At 38.5% G+C, this 24,076-nt stretch overlaps 2 protein-coding genes across 2 annotated transcripts; both read left to right on the top strand.

Moving 5' to 3' along the window:
• The first annotated feature begins 6,001 nt into the window (after positions 1 to 6,001).
• Positions 6,002 to 8,051, top strand: LOC139720962 (uncharacterized). Its single transcript, XM_071632292.1, has 3 exons — positions 6,002 to 6,175; positions 6,772 to 6,846; positions 7,894 to 8,051. The coding sequence occupies exons 1-3, from the start codon at positions 6,007 to 6,009 to the stop codon at positions 7,917 to 7,919; spliced, it is 270 nt and encodes an 89-aa protein (XP_071488393.1). The 5' UTR covers positions 6,002 to 6,006; the 3' UTR covers positions 7,920 to 8,051.
• Positions 8,052 to 10,647: 2,596 nt separating this feature from the next.
• LOC139720944 (uncharacterized) lies at positions 10,648 to 14,581 on the top strand. The gene is made up of 6 exons (XM_071632275.1): positions 10,648 to 10,689; positions 11,599 to 11,710; positions 11,966 to 11,987; positions 13,054 to 13,241; positions 14,025 to 14,099; positions 14,556 to 14,581. Exons 1-6 carry the CDS (start codon positions 10,648 to 10,650, stop codon positions 14,579 to 14,581), a joined length of 465 nt encoding a protein of 154 aa, XP_071488376.1.
• The last annotated feature ends 9,495 nt before the right edge of the window (positions 14,582 to 24,076 follow it).

The raw sequence follows: 24,076 nt of genomic DNA, 5'->3' as shown, positions 1-24,076 counted from the left end.
AATGTTATTGTTTTTGTTATTGTTCTCTCAGTATCAACACTTGAGAAAGGGCGGCGAGACGCCCGAAAATTTGTGTGAAGAAATAAACCGTTGGTGAATACAGCATGAACTTTGTTGCAGCTTTGTTACTTATATATATATATATATATATATATATATACAGTCAAACCTGTCTATAGCGGCCACCCAAGGGATACGGGAAAAGTGGCCGTTATAGACAGGTGGCCGCTATAGACAGGTAACATGTATCATCGTTGTATACATCTATATATACTTACATGTACATGTATGTGTGTACGTATGCACATGTGTGTATCATACATAGAACAATGCCGGTGTTTATGAAATTGTTGCACAGTACATGTAGCATGTGCACAGTCATGAAGAAAGCTTAACACTAGTGCATTATTGTGACTGAATAAGTGATGAATGCAACGATGGCGATCACTGAACGTTGCCCAGGAATGACTGGCACGGCTAACAAGAAGAAAAACACGCTGAATTATCGGCTCGGCTACGGCTCCATCGAGTTTTTGGCCGCTATAGACAGGTTAAAATCTACCATGGGAAACAAAATTTGTGGCCGCTGGCCGCGTTAGACAGGTGGCCGCTATACACAGGGTCTTTAACATTGCTTTTCTCTCGGGGGGATTTTTCAGTGGCCGCTATAGACAGGTGGCCGCTATAGAGAGGTGGCCGCTAAGGCAGGTTTGACTGTATATATATATATATATCGATGGTTTAAAAATATGGATTAGCTTTAGAAATGAAACACTATTAGATAATGTTTCTGAGATTGTATCAAAAATGATGAGATCATTTCCTAATACTAACCAAAGAAGAATCTGTATTTCTTTGAGTATGTGCCCATTCAATTGTTTCAAAGAAGAAATCGCTCGATGTATAGTTTTGGAAATGAATGAATAAAGTACCTATGTAGAGGAAAAAAATATGTACATATATTATACATGATATGGTATCAAATAATTTAAATGTTTATAAACCAGAAATTATACGTAGCAGAATGAAGTATTAGGAACGTCTTCTTAGATGCAACATGAACACAACTTGGCTGTATAGTCACTGTAGACAGATAGAGAGTGTAAAGTGACACCAGTTCATATACAGAAGATATCACTTTAACACTAAACAAGAGCTGGTATCAATGCACATATTATAACAAGGACACACACAAACACCTTATAAATGCAATCTGTCTGGAAAGAAAGTATTGAAAGATTTCTCTTTTTTTTCTACCGCAGTATAATTATTTCACAAATCCTATGAAAACACAAAATGTGTGGTTTTTATGTATGTATGTATATATATATATATAATTATATATATATATATATATATATATATATATATATATATATATATATATATATACATACGTGACCCTGCACCACAAAACAAACAAAAAGTCGCTAGACGTGGATTTTTAGTTAGGGACAGATTCTGAAAGGGCAAACTCTAAGCTTTAAAATGATGTTTTACTGAATTCAAATAGACACTCCTAACCTATCTCAATATTGGAAAGAAAGCGCTCACTCTGGAAAAGTGCGAACCGAGAAAAGAGGTTCTGAAGTACAGGTTCTATCTGTCTGTTTAAGCGTTAAATCTTTACCAAACCGTGCTAGCTGTGCGATGAATAGGACAAAAAACAGGATGTAAACCTCTGGAGCAACAACAATGAAGAGATTATCAGATTAAATTGCAATTGAGCATGCTCTATAAAAACATTCTGTCCATGATAAATGCTAACTTTCAAAGCAGTAATGTTATCCTTTCAAAAGTTATCAGACTTGAAAGTGAAGAGTTTGCAATGCGTTATCAAGAAATAAAAAATGGCCTGTAAGACATACCTCATCTCACTACTCTACCAAAAAGGGGTTGTAGAAAAACTACTGAAAATGCACTTTCCCATTCATTTTATGATCCCAAAATCAAGAATAATGTAGAAGAAGAATAGCTTTTTCAGAAAATATGGAAAACTAAAAATTGACTTGGTTGACCCGTTTCACCTTTCTTGAGTCCTTGCGACTTTTTGTTGGAACACGAACCTCCTTGTTTAAACACCATCTAATACCAATAAAATTTGTGAAAGTCTTGGAAGGGAGGCATTCAACGCGGTCTAACTCTTGATAGTATTTCAAAGGGATGGTAATAAAACGAAGTGCTCGCATAACTACGTGTTTTGTAGTAAAGGCCTTCTGCGCACGTTCCGATTCTCGCTTGATTCGCTCAGCATAAGATGCGGGAGAGTTTCTCCTTTGGATGTCTGCCGCGGCTGTAGTGTACAGAGTGTCCAAAGAAAACTACAGTCGGATTTTTGCATTGATAACTTTTCATATGATTAAACTGTGTGAATGTTATTTCAGGGTCTAAGTATAACATCTTACCTATGTTTTTGCAGAAAACGCCATTCAATTTGGTTAAGTGGTCACCAAAAAGTTGTTGTGACGCATGTCGTGGGTGTGATTCTTCCAAGTTTAGCACTTGAATGCTCTGGGAACTTTATATCAATTGTGACCGTGCACCTCAAAACGAACATAAAGTCGCACACACTGATTTTGCGTGAGGACTGAAAATAAGTGAAATGGGTCAACCTAGCCGAACTTGACTTTTTCATATTTCCTGAAAGAGCGAGTCTTCTTTCACATTATGCTAAAATTTGGTATCATAAAACGCACAGGAAAGTGTTTTTTCTTAGCAATTTATGTCGAACATTTTTGGTAGAATAGTGTGATTAGGTGTGTCTTTAGAATCCCTTTTTCATTTCTGAAGAACCTTGTCCACACTCTTCACTTTCAACTCTAATAACTTTTGAAAGGATAGTGCTACTGCTTTGAAAGTTGGCATTAATTATGGACAGAATGTGTTAATGAGGCCTGCTTAATTTAAATTTAATCTGATAATCCCGTCATTGTTGTTACTCTGATGGTTTACTTCCTGTTTTTTGTCCCATTCATCGCACAGCCAGCACGGTTTGGTAAAGATTAAGCGCTTGAATAGACACTGTACTTCAGAGCCTCTTTTCTCAGTTCACACTTTTCCTGAGTTTGTGCTTTCTTTCCAATATTTAGATAGGTTAGGAGAGTCCATTTGATTTGAGTTATAAATCATTTTAAAGCTTAAAGGAGAAGTTCACCTTCATTAACATAAGGATTGAGAGAATGTAGCAATATTAGTAGAACACATCATTGAAAGTTTGACGAAAATCGGACAATCCGTTCAAAAGTTATGAATTTTTGAAGTTTTTGTGCAGTAACCGCTGGATGAGAAGACTACTGCAGTGTGTGAATAACTTAGATGTCACATGCGTACAACAATGTAAGGAAAATATAAAGAGAATTTCACAAAATTTCATCTTTGAAAAAAGTACACATTCCCCCGGCTCGTTACCGACAAATGTTATGGGTAATATTATTCCCCCTGCCTTTAGAGAGAGGCAAGTCAAGTGCTCTTTTATTATGCGGAAAAAGTGAAAATATGTTGAATTTTCTTTACATTTTCTTTATACTGTTGTACGCATATGACTCACAAGCTGTAGTAGTCTCCTCATCCAGCGGTTCCAACACAAAAATTTTAAAAATTCATAACTTTTGCATCGATTGTCCAATTTTCCTCAAACTTTCACTGATGTGTTCTACTAATATTGCTGCATTCTCTCAATCCTTATGTTTATGAAGGTGAACTTGTCCTTTAAAGTCTGCTCTTTCAGAATATGGTCTTAACCCGTTCGATACTAAATTCTGAAATTCCCATAGACTTAATACACATACCACCAGGTTCCCGTATGGAACGGGTTAACTAAAAACTCATGTCTGGCGACTTTTTATTTGTTTTGAGGTGCAGGGTCACAATTAGTGTGTGAACACAATGGACAAGAACTTGGAGGGAAGGGATTCCTGCCTGACTCGCTCTACAAAAATCCTATTTTCTCTATGACCACTGAAGCAAAACGGATGGAGTTTTCAGCAAATTAATGAATTATAGTTTCATAACCTGATATTGTATTTGGATTGAATCAATACCTTTAAAGTCATTATTGCGGAGGGTCCCGTTGTATTTCTTTCTTTTTTTTTGGGGGGGGGGGGGAACATACGGTATATCCGCTTTATAACTAGCCCGCAGTGCCCGACAGCGCCCGCAGTAGACGGGGCGACAGCCAACTGTTGAGGCTTGAAAGGCCAATTCCAAGCAGACCTGCGCCCGTATTAGACCGACACTCTCTCATAAGCATCATTACGCACGTCCGTTTGCAAGTTCAATTAATTCTCATATTTTTTTTTTTCAATCCAGTATGCTTTATCTCAATCAATAACAGGGGATACATAATCAAAGTGAAAATAGTTGTCATTTTGAGCAACTCTTAAACATTTTTAAAGAAGGGAAATCATTAAGTTCATTTTAACATCTGCATTTGTCCCGCTGTTTTTTCCCATATAAGTATGGGTGTATCATGCTTGGTTTCTCTGGTAATGGCGTTTTAGATACTGCCGTTTTGCTTGCATGAGAATCGGAATATGATTATGTCCACCCACATAACGCCAAAACACAGAATTAGAAATATTGCAAAAATGTGACGTAGAGAAGAAAGACCAAGGGCCTGGATATTATTGTGAGTTTCTCTTCGATATAAGTTTAGCAATTGGTTATTTATTACTTAGTAAGGATAAATGTAGATAAATGTAGAAAGAGTCATATTTGTAATCCTGTCTCGCCCGACGATTAATCTTTCCCATGTCTAAACATAGCTTGTTGAAAAATCTAGGAAAGTATGTCGTTCTTCTGAACCATAACAACCATTAGAAATGTGGCAACCAGCGGAATCTATGGCACACATGACCGGCAGAGCCTTACGTGAAACGACTTTGAGATGAAGTTTGTTTTTATGAACTTTAGAGATGGAGTTTGGTATGATGAACTTTTTTAAAGAATTAAATAAAGAAGAAGACAAAACTAGAACTAAAGTCAAGGCTACGTGTCATGCAATGATTATTGATCCACTGGCCACGTTGTCTTTATATCTTCAAGCTCCTCTTTCTTTCGCACACTTTCTTGCTCTCTTTTTACATTTATTTTCTGCATCATTTAGCATCATGTTATCGTGTTGATCGATGTTGAACATGATTATGACGCAAGAATAGGAAAATAATGGCATTCACCTTGTATTTTCAGAGGTGTGACCAGACGTCACAACCCATTAAGGGCGGTGTGGTAAGTAGACTTTGTTTAAGAGGGAGAAAACTATAAATTGGAAGGACTTCATCTGCAGACAACACCAGCAGCCAGCACCAACAACAAGACATCTTTCCTGCATCCCAACACATCCATCACGTAAGTACAGCAGAATTTTCATTGTTTCTATCTGGTAGACACTAAAAGCTGTTTGTCGACATACCTATCATTTTGCTACGTAAAAGTTGGTGTTCTTTTAATCCATAGGAGAATTAAAAAGGTGCGTATCTGCTTGCTGCAAACACAGTTTCTGAATAACGGGCGGTTGGTGGTATCCTCACGGTTGACTTCGTTTGAAATCTTTCTGTTATCCCCATTGTATCGATTGATTTTTGCGTACTGATGTAGGCCAATAGAAAGTTCTAGCAAAACAAAAAAAAGCAAATTCTAGAAAAACGAAAGATAAGAGAAACGAGTACCGGTAAAGAGCTTCTCAGACATTCTAGTTTACAAAAGTCAGTAAACTTAGAGAAATTGATCGTTTCAGTGATATTGGTCCAACTTGTCCACTTTAAATGATTATCATAGTCATGAATGTACGATTTCCAAAGTCATGATCATCACAGGTACGTTGTCATTCATCATCTGGTACCATTGTTTCGTCACAGTTGCTTAATTCACTTCACGGAAATGACAGATTCTCATTGTTATGTTAAATGTCGTCTTTTATCATTGATCGTATGCGGTTCTCACATCAAATTACTTTTAGACACTCTGTTATATATTTTATTTTGTTTTGTTTTCGATAGGAAAGCCAACATGGTTTCCAAGGTCCTGATCGCTCTCATGGCCCTCGTGGTCGTCGCCTCGGCCTTCGAGATGGAGGATGACGAATTCGCCGCCGACATGGAGTTCATGAAGAGGGACCCGGTCATGCAGGAGTTCTACCTCGCCGAGAAGAGGGGCCAGAGCATGAGGAAGTACAAGCGTAAGTGTTGTTTTACAGACGTCTTGTGAATTGCACATGTATGCCCCCACTTTAGGTTATTTTTATAAACCTTTTACGAAGATGAAAAGCAAACAGCTACAATACTTCAATGCCCGCATGCTGTTGCTAAATCTCCGCTAACTATTCTTATTTATATCAGTTTTTTATGATTATTTTCTTCTGATTTTATAAAATTCCAGTCATGTGTCGCAAATGATACTCTCAGAAGCATTGAGACTGAGCAGAATCGTCACCTATGGCCGTAAAAGAAAAATAATATTACGAAGAGGCCTAACAATGAAGTGACCAAAAAAAAAAAAACCAATGATGAATCTTCAAAATTGATATGCATGAAGTGAGCATTTCACATGATCAACCGACTTTTGAGACATGCATTTAAGAGGCGAAGACTTTTTTTGGAGAAAAAAAGCCTTCAACACCATACAATGTCCTCATATCAACTTTGTAATGATTTTTTTTTTTTTGGGGGGGGGGGGGAAGTAATAAAAAAGAATACAATAGCAATGAATTCCGTCCTCGTCCTCGATTGGCGGACTCAGTCATGATCTCAAGATTTCTTTCACCTTTTCTCTCAGCGTGTGCTACCCAGCTGAACGAGGACCAGACCTGCTGGTGCAGCCGACGAGGAGGCAAGTTCGCCTTCTGCTCAGGTAAGTTCAGGCGTCAAAAATGAAATCAAAAGACCTGGGGCCTGTTTCATAAAGAGTTGTGATTGATCTTACGCTCGGTTTATTGAGCGTCACAAGTTGAATCGAGCATAAGTTTAATATTGAGCATAAGTCCTGTTTCAGAAAGAAAAATTAAGCGTAACTTTAAGTAAATTGAGCGTTAGTTTTGGTCAATCGCAAAGTTGATTATGAAACGCAATTTGCAATTGATTGGAACTTACTCTCAATCGTTAATAAAACAGGCCCTTGCATAGCTAAAGTATGGAATGCGGTTTACTTTGTAAAGAAACAACACATCAGATGCAATATTTGAGATATGAATAGGCATTTCTCATTAGGTGAGAGAAGAAAGGAATATCATTGCCAATTCCTATATCAAAAAAAAAAAATCATTATCTTTTGTTTCATTTCCGGAACTTGACATAAGCTTTGGTTCCGTTCTTCCTTAGAAAGGTAAATCTTCTTTGATACAACCGTAGAGTTGTGTTTAGAAGGCTTAACTAGGGCAATGAACATGGCTAAAACACGTGTTAAGGTAATCACTGCAGTTCTAACCGCGGAACCTTGATTTTTGTTTCTTTTGGATACATGTAATCGTTTGTTCGTTAAAATTAGTTATTGTTCATGAGGTGACTGCAAACTACAAGCGTAGCTTTTTAGCAGTCCCCTGTATTTCCAACAAATTTTCTTTAGTCACGGTATATGAATGTATGTATCTACACTATGTTTCCCCTTATCATTACACGAAAAGGGCTTCAATGATTTCGTATGTTAATGCAAATGTTATACTATATAGTTATTCTTTTGTCCATAATGAAATTAAATGAAATTAAGTTAAACTAAACTAAATTAAATTGAATAAAATTAGATTAAATTAAACTGAATGAAATTAAACTAAATTAAATTAGATTAGATTAAATGAAATGAAATTAGATTAAATTTTATGAAAATAAGTGGTTTAATGTTAATTCCATGAAGAATTTTTGCATCTCAATTGTTTTCACACATTGTTCATTAATATCTCAACAGGAGCTGCTGGTGGAGAGGCCATCTAAGAAGGAAGTCAACCTTTCAACCTTTGACCTGACCTCGGTGACATGGAACGGACAATGAGAACATCTAGCAGCTGCCGTCAAATGCGTTTTCTCCTTCTGTTGTGCTTCGATTTGCGCCGCGAACGAAAGGCAATAAAACTATTTTAAAATCAAATCAACCCGCCTAATCAGAACTTGATTCCATTGTATATGGGGAGTTTGTCTAGCTATTGAGAGAGAGAAAGAGGGTGGTGGGGGCGAAGAGTCCATATAAGAATATAGAGACCAAGAAAGATGCCGAATATATTTGTACTGTCGGCAAGGTGAGAGAAGCTTCGGGGATGGAATGGCTTGACGAGAGAGAGAGAGAGAGAGAGAGAGAGAGAGAGTGTGTGTGTGTGTGTGTGTGTGTGTGTGTGTGTGTGTGAGCTTTAGATTTTATCGACAATAAGAGGAGATATTGACACTGCAAATTGAAGAGATTGAAAGAGGAAGATATAAGAGAGAAAGATGCGCATAAAGACTGATATGCGGAGATGGTAGACATATTTTTAAAAGGGGAATGGAAAAAGTTACAAGGAGAGGAGAGGTTTGATTCTTTTTCTTTAACAATGCAATCAATCATGATATATCTATAATGATATTCACTATGGCTATGAATAGTTTCTACAATTTCAACAAGTTTCATTACACACACATCTGTGACATTATTACTTTTGTTCAATTAATCTACATGGATAAACGTTACGATGAAATAATATCGTCTTATTTGACTGAACTAAATATGTAACCAATATTGTATATATATATATATATATATATATATATATATACACACTCATTGTATGTATGGCTATAAAAAAGAAACACCAAGTGTAAGGATATGTTTCTAGTTCACTTCTTCTGATTCTTTTGAAGGTTTTCATTTTAAGTGTTTTGGAGAGCATAATATAAGACAGAAAATACGTTCATGCATGTAGATTCTGAAACGTGTCCGTTAAACATAATTCGCAGAATTGGTCTTACTCTTTAAGGCTACGGTCAGGCTACGGTCACAACCCCCAAAATCAGCCTGCTCGATGACCGGTCGGCGAGTTTTTAGCCAATTTCGGTCGGACAACGACCGGTGACCGACCGGTGACCGACCAGGAACTACTGATTTTTAGGGCATCGGTCGGTCACCGCTGAAATTTTAACGCGGAGTTAAAATTTCAGCGGCGACCGACAGTTTTCACTCGCTGCCCAAAATACGCTCGGTGTCCGAGCGGCAACCTCCCAGGCACTGGCCTAATCGAGCGGTCGCCGCCGAGTGATTTAAGGAACAAAAATAATAGAGACAAAAATGACAAAAGCACAGAAGAACACCAAGGATATAGATCGAGCAGTCGCCGTCGAGCGATTCGGGACTAAAAATCACCCAGATCCCCCCCCCCCCCCCCAAAAAAAAAAAGGCGAACTGAACAAATCCAGGGATTAAAGGGGAAGAGAAGCCAGGGTAATGTGGAAGAAGCAGGGGGATTGATAGAGGTTAAAAAAAAGACCAGCAACATCTCAGCATCTCAACATCTCGGCAACAAACATGAGAGACATGAAGGACAGGGACAATCACTTTTGGGCAAAAGAGATGAAAGCTTAATGAATTGAATTGAAAGCTTAAAGTTAGTGTGACTAAAAATAGAGTTAGTTATAAATATAGTTTGGTTATCTTATCATTTATTAAAGGCTTATTGAATGAAGAAGTATAATGAATGAAAAGAGGTGGGGAAATGAAAATATGACATTGAATAAGAATTAAAAAATACTGTAAAATATAAAGAAGCAAACTAACATACTTTGGAAAACTCTCATCTATTCTAATCTTTGTTCCATCTTGGGTTTGATTTCTTGATTTCTAGTTATCTGTGGTTTCACTCCTGATAAATGAGATTTGGTAGTTGTTAATTTAACTCTTTAATCTATCTTTTGCCTTGAGTTTTTTGTTAATTGATTGATTAATTAAGTAATCAATTAACACATCACAAATCACATAGGCTTATTGATAAACCCAGGTAGAAATTTCCAGCAGAGACCGGCGAGCTGCCGCTGGTACGCCTACGGGACACCGGTAGATGACCTATCCATCACCCGTCGGTCGCTGAGCGATTTCGTAAAAATCGACCGATGGCCGGTGGGAGATCGTCCAGTTGCCGATGGGGCATCGCTCGGTGACTGCTCAGTCTCTTCGCAGAGAAGATCCCCATATTTCGCCAATTTTTGACCTAAAATCTACCGGTGACCGACAGGAAATTGACAGGGCATCGCTCGGGCATCGCTGGGATTTTACAGCCTGCTCGACATCTCCAAAAACTGCTGGGCGGTGCCAAAATTTCAGCGGCGACAGAGCAGGCTACAAATCGGTCGGTCGCCGCTCTGAGTTGTGATCGTTAGCAGGGAAATTGCACTTTTGTACTTTAATGTTGCCCTTTGTGTGAACTTACTTTGTTATCAAAATGTTTTTCTCCCCTCGAAGTATCTTGTGTTTCAAATTAATTTGCTTAATATAAACCTGTCTCCCTGCAATACGGAGGTGCCATGGTGGCCATGATATTCACCGAGTGAGGCAGTCCACCCGTATTCACCATGTATACAGTGAATTTGTCATATTGTTGTTTATTTTATTTTATTTTATCTAGATTAAACACTGCTGAAAGAAATGCCAAACCGTACCATGCCATACAATACCTGACCTTAATTTTGAAATCCCAGTGTCATGGCTGCTCTTAAGTGTGATAAAAGACCACACCAACTGCTGGTATGAATCAAGGATAAATTACAAATGATTATTTTAATTTCCAACAAGTATAGCATCACAACGATGAGTGCACATTAATGTAAACATCATAAATCTATCATGCAGAAATCAATTACAGTGAACATAAAGGACCCATTTTGTAATAAATGCGCATGAGATTGTAACTAAAGGTCGTATAGTATTCTTCATTTTTTTATGACATGGACTGTAAGATATTTTCGCGGCGGATATCGTTTGGCCGCAGGCCCCTCGCTGTTGATGCCTTACTATAACATTATAGTAACCTTAATACAGGAAGGTCATTATGAACGGATCACTACAATGTGACCGTAATGGACATGGCTGCCCAAGCGTGCAGCGGCGCAGGCTGCCTTTGGATAGTTGAATAAGTCGCGCAAGAACTTTTTTTAAGATACACCAAGATCAAAGGCACCCTTTGCCTTTATTTGATCTGGTTTTCACGGTATCTGCTTCAAGCCCAATATTGCCGTATTTTTCCCTTAAAGAAATACCACTACTACAACTTTCTCTCCCCCCCCCCCCCCTCTCTCTCTGCTGGTTACTTTGTCGTTATTACCTTTAATCATCTTCTCTTTAATCACATTTTCCAAGGTGATTATATCAGCGGGGCATTCAACTTGTTTTTAAAGGTCTGTTCATTTTTCATTTCGTACTCGTTGACTGGATAATGACGTCATTAGAAGGTCTTCAGAACTAGGATTTACCTATTTACTTCTTTATCTGAATAAAACGTGTGTGCGTGTGTATGTATGAAATAATGATAATCATTTAACGCGGTGTGCGTATGAGAGAGGATGTGTGTGTGTGTGTGTGTTTGTTTGTTTGTTTGTGTAATGTAGTCTAGGACTTGACCTCTCCCTCTATTTGCGTTTTAAAAATCTTGGATAGGGAGAGAAAATTCTATATAAGGGTGAAAGAGCCCATCTCCAAACAGCACCAGACGACACGAATCTTTCAACACAAGACATCTTCGCAGCTCCTACACCCTCGTCCACAACACGTGAGTATGCATTTTGCTCCTAAATTTTGGCGTATAGCATTAATTTGTATCAATGCAGGAGTTTTCCAGTCTTTAGATTCCTATGCGATGGTTGCACTCAGTTTATCCATACTGTTCCAGTGAGAACCTAACACGATTTTACAATCACAAGGTTCTACGTTTACCTGGTGAAAAGTTATATTTTGTAGAGAATTGCTTCACTCCCTATGTAAACCGCTTCAACTGTCACGTGAAATCATGCTTACTGGATCACAGTGGATTTCCTATTTCATTCCTCCATCTATATAGCAAAGCAACACCTTCTCGTTACAAACAGAACTTTGGTTTCATCCCATGTCTATAATCATTGTCTGGTTGTGTAAGATGCTTCCTAGCTTTAAAAGCAGCCGTTAAGATTTATTCTGAACACAACAGAACTCTAGGGAGACAGACTATAAAGATAAGGGAAGTGGTCGTGAGGTGGGGTTACCTGCATGCTTTATACTCAATTTCGTCTACGTTATACTACATGTTAACAAAGACACTTTGACTGAAACGCTGCGTGAACTTCTCCTGAATAGAATGATGATGCTTGTTATGTATTAGAAGTAGAGAAAATTTATAGCTATGATGTTAGGGTAAGACACTCTGAATAGAACATGGTGGGAGTAATCAACATTATATCCCTTTGAGTCATGCCAACCACCCCTGTTCTTCTTATAATCCTCTAAGATCCAATGGCAACGAAGATGATGTGAAATGGATGCATGAGCAAAGAGTACAATTAGAGAATGAAATTCCATAAAATGTGTATAATGAAGCAGCTTCTTTGTTAACGTAGTGACAGTATCGCGTAGTGCAGTCTCTTGCGGTTCAAATCTGACATTTCAATCGATTTAGGTATTCTTTTCTTATGAATGAAAGAAGCATAATTGTGTAAAAGGACCTTTGTTTCTAGGCAGTAAGAGTACTTTCCTTTCAACGTGCTGTAGAACCTTTCTTTCTTGCACGTGGAAGAATGTAACAAGAATTGTCCAAAGTGTTACTGACGGGTGGGGTATCCGTAAATGTACATTATTTTGTAAACCTGCTACAACAAAATCTTTACAAATATAAATCACAAACGTAGAAATACATTTTGAAAAATCATGTATGGTTCTTCAAAATAATCTGAAGCATTTTTTCTCTGTGAGTTATCATGTTGTCTTCATTTTCTTAGACGAAAATTTCCAGAGAGATCCCCTCCTCCAGAAAAGGAATGAGTTTTGATTCTTTATTTATTGTGTCTATGTTGATTCGACGTCTCGCGACTTCATTGAGAAGTGCTTATTGTCATACTGTAACTAAAAATTGCAATATTTGTTCACTCCTAGAATCACCATGGTTTCCAAGGTCCTCATCGCTCTCATGGCCCTCGTGGTCGTCGCCTCGGCCTTCGAAATGGAGGTCGATGAGGAATTCGCCGCCGACATGGAGTTCATGAAGAGGGACCCGGTCATGCAGGAGTTCTACCTCGCCGAGAAGAGGGGCCAGAGCATGAGGAAGTACAAGCGTAAGTAACATGGCTCTGCCCAGATGTGCCCGCATTTATTTTGCATGAATGAAAAATCATTATCAATATCATCATTAAGTATCCTTTTCGCAGAGTGTACCACAATAAATTTTCACGCTGTAGCTCAGTGTGAGTATAGGAACTAGTCTATCCGGGGAAACTGTTATTAGGCAATACTGTCAGGGCACAATCTTTACAAGGTGAGCTGAGATGGCCGCGACAACTTGAACTCTATAAAAGTACTACAATACTCCCGTCTTACGCCGCCGCCTCGCCTGCTCTCTGGCTTGATTCGCAATGTATGAGTCTCCAGAATAATAACTGACTCGCCGAAATCTGCTTCCTCCTAACACTCAGCTTAGCTTGTATTCTTTCTGGTCGAAGGTGACAATATGAACTCTACAACTCTACCAATGTATCCCCGCCGATTCTCCTTCTCTCTGCCTTGATTCGTAACGCATAAGTATCCAGAATAATAATCGAGTCGTCAAAAACTGCTTCCTCCTATCACTTAGTGCAGCTTGTATTCCTCCTGGTCCATCAGTGCTATTTGATTTTAATGTAGGAGCTACACATTTTTTAATGTATATAAGCCAAAAAGACATCACATTTGCACGAAGAACGAAGTCCACGGAGGAAGTATCACAGTAGGCCTGGGGATGCAGCTATTACACTCATATGCTCGAATTCACTGAGATGACGAATGCATAGTTTTACTTTTGTCACTGCAACCACTAACAAAATTTCTGTCCCCTTTTCTTTTTGACAATCGCTTCCCTCCAGCTTGTGACACCCAGGTCAACCCCAGCCAGACCTGCTGGTGCAGCCGAAGAGGAGGAAAGTTCGCCTTCTGCTCAGGTCTGTTGAAATTTTGGTTTATTTTCATTTCTTCACCTTTGAACCAGTAAAAACAAATACAGGTTCATTTTTTTTTCTTGAGGCATGTACTTAAACTATATTGAAAGAATGCCTGACATTTTCATTCTGTACATATTACTTAAAAGTGGTATTGATTTATACATTTTGGATCATGTGTATCTAAGGTGTATGGGAGCCTAACATTTGAAAAGAGGAAATGAAATACATTTACTCCAAGTTAAACAATAAGTAAACAGATACAGACATCACATACATCAGTAGCTGTTTGTCTATCTTTGTAATTCCTCTGAAAACGCATGATGAAAAGCTCTAAATTTGATCTTTTATTTGAAATCTTAAAAGATGTTGACTGTCTCTCTGTACTACTTTAATTCACTCTCACTGAATAAATCACCAACTCATCCCATGCCATGTCTTGAAAACTTTGAATCCCAGGAGCCGGAAATGGTGCCGCCATCTAAACATACTCTCACCCTTGACCTTTGGACTTTCCCGATCAGAATCAGCAACGATGACGTAATCAGGACACGATATCAGGAATATTTTGCAATAGTTTTATGAACTCTTCCGGAAGCAGTGCATTGGATATCTCGAAAACTTGCAAGTATAAGATGTACCGCGGTATGCAAAGAGTGTGAATAAACTAGATCCTCAGAAGAGTATTCCTTTGGAATCTGTGCCTCATTCTCAATAGAAATTATGGCAGCTAAAATATTACGTGCAGTTCGTTTGCTCGCGCTTGACTGATTTTGGTTGTGTGTCTGTTTGTTCAGTTCAGTTCAGTTCAGTTCAGTTTTTATTTCTGCATTTCAAAATCAATACAAATCAACAAATCAACAAAATACTTACATAGTCATTTACACAGCTAATATTCGTAACGTTTGGATCTTACATACATTTTCTTTTTTTTTTCAAGAACGAATATCATATATGAAAGGAAGCAATAGGAAATGATAAAAATGAAATGCAGGGGACCATCATCATAAGCTAAGCTTGACGAGGAAGATGGCCCCAGGTAAAGAGATACATAAAGAAAATCTTGCCACTCACTGAGTGGGGGGTAATTGTGCGAAGGGCACAATAAAAGAGATACATAAAGAAAATCTTGCCACTCACTGAGTGGGAAGTAATTGTGCGAAGGACGTGCGGTGCAGTGCGGTGTGCATTGTGTTGGGATGAATCTTGGTTTGTACGTTGAGTGTTATTTTGTGTATCAGTGTGATGAGGTGAATGTTACTTCAGTTATGGCCGTGAACTCATTGTTTAGGGTGTTTGTTGACCAGGTGGTATAAATATTTATATGTCAGAAGTATACTGGATTATGAGGGTGTTCTTTAGTTCTCGTTTGAAAATGTTAAACGACGTACATTGTTTTAAATTAGGGGGTAAAGAATTCCAAATATCTGGTCCATTATGTTTTAATGATTTTTGAACTAAAATGATTCTGGGGTTTTCGAGATGGTAATCGGACGACTGACGTGTTGGATATGAATGAACGGTGGAATTTGGAGTGAAGAAGCCATCAAAAATTTTGGAAGACAATTAAATGTATATTTATACATAAAAACAGCAGTTTGAAAGGTGTGAAGATCCTCAATTTTCAATGTTTTTAGTTGACGAAATAGGGGATTGGATGGGGATAAGTAACGGGAATTGGTAATCAAACGTACAGCACGTTTTTGGAGGGTAAGAATTGGATTAATTTAGTTGAGCCACAGTTTCCCCAAACGATATTGCAGTATGTGATATGTGGTAAGATCAATGCATTATATAGAATAGTCAGGGAATTTAAGAAATGAAGTTTTTCAGTTGATATAAAATTCCTACAGTTCTTAAGACAGACGTGTGGATATTATGAATTTGATCGTTCCAAGTTAAACTCGAGTCAATTATGATTCCTAAAAATTTAATAGATCTTACTTCAGTTAAAGATAATCCATCAATATTAATATTATAACTGCTGTTAATGTTCTGTGAAGCAGTAGGTTTGAAACGTATAAAATTTGTTTTAGAGACATTAAGGGATCGGGAGACTTTGTCTATTTCCGTGTTCAGAGTATTAAACAGTGTTTCGAGGTTCTCATGGGAGTAAAAAATATTGGTATCATCCGCAAAAAGTATAAGTTTTTGATGTATTTATCATATCATTGATATATACAAGGAACAGTAGGGGGCCAAGAATTGATCCCTGGGGAACACCACATACAATATTAAAATTCGGAGATTTAGATGACTTAAATAGTACATATTGCTTTCTGTTGGATGAATAATCAATAATCCAAGAAAGTGCTAAACCACGAATACCACATCTTTTTAATTTGTAAATTAATATATCATGATCTATGGTATCAAAAGCCTTTGATAAATCCATGAAAATTCCTATAAAGTGTTTTTTATTTGCAAAAGATTCAGTAATCTTATCTAACAATTGAATTATAGCTAAATCGGTGAAATGGCCCTTTCTAAATCCAAACTGATTAGGTATAAGTAGGTCATTTACATGAAGAAAAATGTACAGGCGTTTATGAATAAATGTTTCCAGAATTTTAGAAATACTAGGTAATAACGATATTGGTCTATAATTTGTTAAAAGAGTAGGATCGTCTTTTCTTTTGAAAATTGGAACTACTTTCGCAATTTTTAATGAGTTTGGGCATATTCCAGAAGACAAGGAAAGATTGAAAATGTAAGATAAAGGTGTGGTTATTTGTTTGATGATTTTCTTCAGTAAATATATAAACACTTATTTCATCATGGCCACTAGATCTACTTGGCTTTAATCTGTTAAGGCACCACAGAAAAACCTGACTGAGAGATATCTTCGTCGCGACGATGTCGCATTGTGCATGTTTCATGATTTGCATATGAACAGGCGTCACGTGCATATGAATAAGCAACCGTGCATATGAATACACGTACTTTCTTTTCATACCTTTGTTTATTCGTCCCGACGATAAGCGACGATAGAGAAAGGATTCCCTTTCACTAATCGTCGCTCTTCGTCCCGACTTACTAGCTATTTTCAAAGTTCGGCTTCTATTGTGCCTTGCGTTTCTTTTGTTAAAAACGTCGCATATCGTTCCCGACGAATCATTGTTCAACCGTCGGGAAACGTCCTGACTATATGGCTTCGTTTCAATGCCGTTCGTGTTCAAGTTTATATGTTTTGTTCAGCTTTACTTGTCACAGCATAAAGCCTGTTATCCGTGTGATCTAAAACGTCGCATATCGTCCCGACGAATTACCATTACTGTACCACCGAAATTCCGTCTCTGTTCCATCGTCGAGCAACGTCCAAAACGCGTGGCTACAGCTAATCCGCTGGGTGATATGATTCGCAATGCCGAATACGATAATGAATGGAAAGTTTTGTGTTTTCACGAGAAAAAAAATGTATTCTCGCTGCCATAGATAATTGTGAATAACAGGCTGACTTTCCGTCTTTTGTGGAAATGGTAGTTACGGCGATGTGAAAGGAGACTTGACCGCAGTCGATAGACATTGAATTTGTATTATCTTGTCTTTACGCGTAGGAAACACGGCGGAGAGATTTTGTCCGGTTTACAAACGAAAACTTGACCATCGTTGCAAAACTTATTTCATGGTCGCCGTTCGTTGTCAAACTCCGACAATTTCTGTCATATTTTTTGCTGTAGAATACATTGATTTTTTTTTTTGTTATTTGACACAACATTGAATCAAATATTTGTATTTTAACAACGTGTTTACCTATTCATTCTGTTGCGGCATTTACTTCAACTGGTCGTCGGCCTTCGCGTGGTTGTAATCATTGTTAACATTTGTGTCGTCTTGTAAAATTTTAGAGCGGGCGGAGAGATTCTGTCCAGCGTTCAAACGGGAATTCGACTGCAGAACTTGTTTCAGCTGTCAATCCCTGCTCACTGTTCTCATTGTTTGTTATGCTAAAAAAGGAATATTGATTTCATGTTGTCAACATACCAAAAAATGTCAGCTGCATTCGCCTTTTAACCTTACTGTAAAGGCGGATTTTTTTTCCACCCACTTTGCGCAACCAGAAACTAGCGCAAAAAGAAATTATGCGAATGTTTTCACTTGCTATTATGTTTCAGGAGATGATGTCTTGGTTTCGGTAAAATACGAAACTCTCTTTCACGGCTGAGTGCGAAGAATTGGTCACTAAGATGGTTGATGGTAGCTACGACGACTTGTAAGGAAACTTGACTGTTATCGAATTAATTGTTAAGCTTCAGGTGGAGAGATTTTGTCCGACTTCCAAACGGGAACTAGACTAACATTCTTATACTTATTTCAGCTGGTTGTCATTCTTTGTTAAACTCCGTTGACTTCTGTCATTTTTGTAGCTGCATAGAATACATTGATTTCTGTGTTCTTTGACACATCATTGAATCAAATCTGTGTATTTTAAAACCAGGTTTACCTTTTTACTTTGTTGCGGCATTTACTTCAACTGGTCTTCGGCCTTCGTCATGGTTGCAATATAATTGTTAAAATTCATGTCGTCCTGTAAAATTTTAGAGCGGGAGGAGAGATTCCGTTCAGCTTTCAAACGGGAATTCGACTGAAGAACTTGTTTCAGCTGTCCATCCCGCTTTTGTCGATCCCTGTTAACTGTTCTTATTGTTTGTTATTCTTAGAAAAAGAAACAAAACAAAGAAAAAAATTGATTTCATGTTGTCAACATACCATAGAATGTCATCTGCGTTCGCCTTTTAACTTTACTGTAAAGGCGGATTTTTTTTTTCGCCCACTTTCCGCAACCAGAAACTAGCACCAAAGGAAAATTATGCAAATGTTTTCACTTGCCATTATGTTTCGGGAGATGATGTCTTGGTGTCGGGAACACACACACACACACATACAAAATAAACCACACACACACACATACACACACACACATACACACACACACACACACACACTCTAAAAAATGCGGGGTTAAAAGTGACCCGAACGGGGTTGAAAATGACCCCGCATACTTGGTCAACTATGCACTAACCCCGTGCGGGGTCACTTTAACCCCGCATTGCAGGGTCACCCAAAATGACCCGGCAGCGGGGTTAAAATCTAAACATGGTTAAGATGTGCAAAACAAGCATGTCTGTTTTGCAATGAAACTGTCTTCATATTCCAAAGAGCAAAGACAGGTTTCTAACTCTGACCTCTGGTGACCTTTTAGAGGTCAATGACCTCAAAATATCATAATATTGATCTGTAGTGTCATTAGTTAATGATAAACATGGTTAAGATGTACAAAACAAGCATACCTGTTTAACAAGAAATTGTCTTTACATTCCAAAGAGCACAGATAGGGCTCTACCTTTGACCTCTGGTGATCTTTAGAGGATGTACAAAACAAACACAATTGTAGCCCAGATGGCTACTAGCACATGTTTATAATAAAGAATAAAATAGAATAGAATAGAATAGGATAGAGAGTAAAAGAAAACAGAACACTGCGGTCGTTTTCCTAGACACCCTGTGAGGTCAATATATGCTCAGTCTTTTCTCCTTCTTGGAGTTTACGAAACCGTTTATCTTCCTTCCAGCTATTTCCTTTCTTTTTTTTTCTTTTCTTTTTTTGGTCAAAACCACCTCTTCCAAGAAAATTCTATGGTCATAGGAATTTATGAATTTGATGTTGGCTACTTTCCGCGCTAGTGGTCAGCACTCTCCATCCCAAAGCCCCGCGCCAAATTACGGGGAATGACGTGATGACATGTTTTTGCCCTCTGATCCCCAAACATAGATGACCCTCTGAGCTGGAAGGTGGCCCTCCTGCCAGAATTTATCCCTCTATTTTAGCATTTATTGTTTAGTGGAGTGGGTCAAACAGGAACTCCATAGACAAATTCAGGGGTAATGACCCAGAACAACGATGACGTTGGTTGCCATAGCCTAAGGACACTAATATTCATTTGGTTTATCATTTTGATATCCAAGAAACAATAAAGTCTTTACCAGTGGTTACAGAGAACAAGTGAATGAAGAAACTAAAAGAGAGTGGGCGAGTTAATCAGAATTAGAGATGAATCATAGAAAATTGAGTTTTCACAGAAACGAATAGGAGGAGCAAATTGAACATTTGACCAGTTAGGAATTAATTTCTAGTGAACGCCACACCCCATTATAAGATTGAGCCAATGAAATGCTTTAGGGAAAGGAATTTTGTTGGTAAATTAGTTATAAAAAAACATGTCTCAGCCGAGAAATAAGTTAGAGTGGCAAGCACAGTGGGAGCGGCTTCACACTAAGTCTATGTAGTGAAGCAAAGGCAGCAGAGTATTTTGGAATTTTGAGGAACTTTGAGAATAGTTGGAGACTACAGAGATAAAGTCAGGAGTTCCCCTTTCTTGGTACATCATGCCCCCCCCCCCCTCCAAGTCAACCAACTAATCTTTAACGACGCTGAATGCACCATAGACCTACGCTGTGAATGTGATGAGGATCTGACTGTCATGACTGAACCGGCGAGCAGCAGGACATTAGGAAAAACTATGAGTCACGATAAGACAAAACTTTGGTTTACGCCAATTTGGAGTGCAATTACAAACTCCAAACAGTCAACTGGTGTCATCGGAGATGTTGAAGCGCCCTGTCAGACTGATACAAAGTGGAGAGTGATGGTGACGAAGAGAATACTGACAGCGTGACGGCAGACCGCTCAACGGACGGCCCAGTCACACTGAAGAGATCGACAATGACATGCAGACGAGGACCTCATTCGTCGACCGAGAGTAATCATTTAAGAGGAATGACTTTAATTTACGTTTGAAGACATTTCAAGAGATGTAGTAGTCTGATATGTTAAGGGGCAAATCATTCTACTGTTTGCAGGCCCCTATAAATCACTCTGTCGAGTAAATTATATATGAACCAAATGGCTTCTATTGAACATGTATTGTGTTGAAAAGTTCATGGTACTTCTTTTCCAGGCAAAATGTGTACATGAAAATTCCGATGTTAAAAGCATGTGATGGGAAATGTAAACAGTATGTGCGAATGCTTCTGTGTTTCCTGCTAAACTTGTTTGTTAGTGGGGAAAAGAAAAGAAAAGAGAAGAGAAGTCTCGCTCTACCACGTCTACATACCACAACGCCTACGGATATCTTTGTTTCACATTGTTTGTGGGGAAAAGAAAAGAAAAAAGAACTCAAGCTTCATGAGAGATGTTCAGATCCCGCTAGACACCACAACGCCTACGGATGTCTAGGCTGAAGGTGGGTTTGAATGTCTTATAGGGCCGACACCAACAGTAAGTGCAGATTAATTGGCACGCTATCTTTTGAAGAGAAACAATACTTTGTTTCACACAAGATGAAAAAGCAGAAAAACAACTGATAATCATCCGCCCATGTAAAATCAAGCAGAAGTTTTTCAAAACATTTCAAGAGGCATCTTGGTGAGTTACAGTCTGTTAAACATGCCAATATACTGTGAAAAACAAATTGAAGGCCACCTGCAATTTTCCGACATCACAAAAACTTTGATCAACACTTTCCATATATACTCGTGATGGAGATGGAAAATAATAAACAACAACATTGCAAGATTAATGCATTTCTTCCAAGACAACAGACAGGAACTGATTCCTCGTAAAATAATAAACATGTATTTTGCTTTTTTCCATGCATTTTTCCCATATCATTACACACAATCATTACACACTTATACTTGATATGGTGTTCAGCTCACTGTGTGCAGACTGAGCACGACCCGATAATTCAGAACCTCTGCCTGAGAAAGGATTGTAGCCTATCCCGCGAGTCAAAAAGAAGCTTTCTTATCATCTCGTGCACCCTGTACTCTATGTGCAATGCACTCATCATAGAGACAAGCTTGCCTTCACCCAAACTGTTTAGATATTGTCATTGGAAGATTCTGATGATCGCATACAGTGGCTGTGCACCTATAAGAACGCTGGTCTGACCTCAGGATGTCTATCCAGTTTAGTCGTGGAGGAGATTTGTGTGCCGATCTGTGCAATGTACGTAGGCTCAATCGCGTGCTTCACTGAAGACGCAGATGCTGCCCTGTCTTGAAAGAGATCGAGGGTATAGATCTAGACCAATTTCAGCAGGTTACACTAAATCATCACTTGCTGGCAGAGAGTCTTAACCGGATCATGCAGGTGATATTACCCGCTGCCAGCGTACCCTGATTCACACATTGGATGCAAACCGGATGGCGGCCATTAGTGGAAACAACCAATATTTGGGCATGGGGGCACAACTCTTGGCCAGGCCCAAGTGTTAAGGAGTATCGAGCATAAAGAAGACAATTAGAGTAAATAGTAGTTCCACTCCTATTTGGAATTGAGGTTCCTAAACAGGTCATTGAAAAAATGCCCAAAAGTGCCTGACGTAATGACCCAAACTTAATTGGATGACAATAGCAAGTTGCAAGACACAGGGTTGCTTCATGTGGAATGCATGTTATGCCTCACAGTATGTCGCTTTCCAGATGGTCCATGACGTCACTGTATGCTTCAGGACCATGAGTCATTCACCGGAACCATACAGCCCACGAGCTTGACACTGACCAACACAGGCCCGCCAGCTCGAAACTAGGTAGCATTGCCCATGAGCTTGACACTTAGGCAAACCAGGCCCATAAGAGTCCGACACATGGGGGGAGGGGGAGGTCCACAAAGACCTCAACTGAATGGATTAAGCTTTCTGATGTAATACATATATTAATCTCGTGGGCCTTGTTTTCCTCGAGTGTCGAGCTCGCGGACCGCACAGCTTGTGGGCCTATTATATTTGATGTCGAGCTCATTGACCTTGTTCATCTAGTGTTTAGGTCACGGGATGTATGACTCGTGGGCTGCGTAACTCATGGGCTGTACGACTCGGGTTGTTTGACTCGTGACGTACATCTGATCTGATGAGGTGGGCCTGTTGTTTTCTGGTTAGCATCTGTCACCCTTTCATCCAGTTCAAGGGACTTTGCCATATGCCTGTTCACAAACTATTAAGCATCAACCCAAAATATGGTACTCCCCTCCCCACCTTCCATGTTTAAGCGTACAAATTTTGTCCAGTGCAAATTGGATAATGTTGCACATAATTTCATGCAAGCTAGTCTGCATAACTAACCCAAACATAAATATTATATCTGAGGTCACTGCCATCACTGAAGACACGTAAGCTTCATTTCTGAAGTAATTGACCGCTCACATTCCTGAGACTTGTTACTATGAACCAATGCTTTGTGGAATGTGGATACATACTTTGATTATAACGTCAAGGCGTGATTTGTACATGATTAAACATTTAGGATTAAACCATTGAAGCCAAACATCAATATTTGCAATCCTACACAAATTTTTAGTGATATTCTAAAAGTCTGACCTCACATTGTCCTTAGAGGTCAAAGTTGGATATACACAGGGTAATGACCAATGTTCTGTGGAATGAGAAGACACTTCTTGTAGTATAAATGCTAATAGCATAATGCATGATTGCACACCAGGTATACAGTTAACCACTGAATATACATCAAATAACAATATTTTGATATTTTGAGGTCATTGACCTGTCACAGTCCTCAGAGGTCAAAGGCAGAGACGTGTAAATAATTTCCCTTGATCTGAGGAATAGGAAAACGATTCAGTTGTAACACAAATGAATTTTTAGACATCGTTATGTTTATCATCAACAAATTGCACCAAATATCAAAATTCTGATAATTTGAGGTCATTGACCTCTGGAGATCATTAGAAGTCAAAGGTAGAAACCTGTCAAGGATCTATGGAACATGAAGACAATTCCACTGTAACAAAAATGAGTTTTTTAGTACATCATTACCATATTTAACATTAATCAATGATGCAAAATATCAATTTTTATCAAATTTTGAGGCCATTGACCTCTGGAGGTCATCAGAGGTCAAAGGTAGAAACCTGTCAGGGTTCTATGGAACATGGATACAATTCCACTGTAACAAAAATG

This window comes from Diadema antillarum, unplaced genomic scaffold, assembly GCF_040938485.1.
Source record: "Diadema antillarum isolate AM-2024a unplaced genomic scaffold, OU_Dant_1.0 scf00000135, whole genome shotgun sequence".
NCBI lineage: Eukaryota > Metazoa > Echinodermata > Echinoidea > Diadematoida > Diadematidae > Diadema > Diadema antillarum.
The sequence above is the reverse complement of the archived record's forward strand: the minus strand, read 5'-3'. Positions and strand labels throughout refer to the sequence as shown.

What these genes read in the sequence shown, in the direction of transcription:
- LOC139720962 (XM_071632292.1), top strand. Translation starts at nt 6,007, where the DNA reads ATGGTTTCCAAGGTCCTGATCGCTCTCATGGCCCTCGTGGTCGTCGCC. An exon ending in GAGCATGAGGAAGTACAAGC is followed by an intron (nt 6,176 to 6,771) that starts GTAAGTGTTGTT and finishes CTTTTCTCTCAG; the next exon opens with CGTGTGCTACCCAGCTGAAC. An exon ending in CAAGTTCGCCTTCTGCTCAG is followed by an intron (nt 6,847 to 7,893) that starts GTAAGTTCAGGC and finishes ATATCTCAACAG; the next exon opens with GAGCTGCTGGTGGAGAGGCC.
- LOC139720944 (XM_071632275.1), top strand. Translation starts at nt 10,648, where the DNA reads ATGGCTGCTCTTAAGTGTGATAAAAGACCACACCAACTGCTG. An exon ending in AAAGACCACACCAACTGCTG is followed by an intron (nt 10,690 to 11,598) that starts GTATGAATCAAG and finishes AATCTTGGATAG; the next exon opens with GGAGAGAAAATTCTATATAA. An exon ending in GAGCATGAGGAAGTACAAGC is followed by an intron (nt 13,242 to 14,024) that starts GTAAGTAACATG and finishes GCTTCCCTCCAG; the next exon opens with CTTGTGACACCCAGGTCAAC.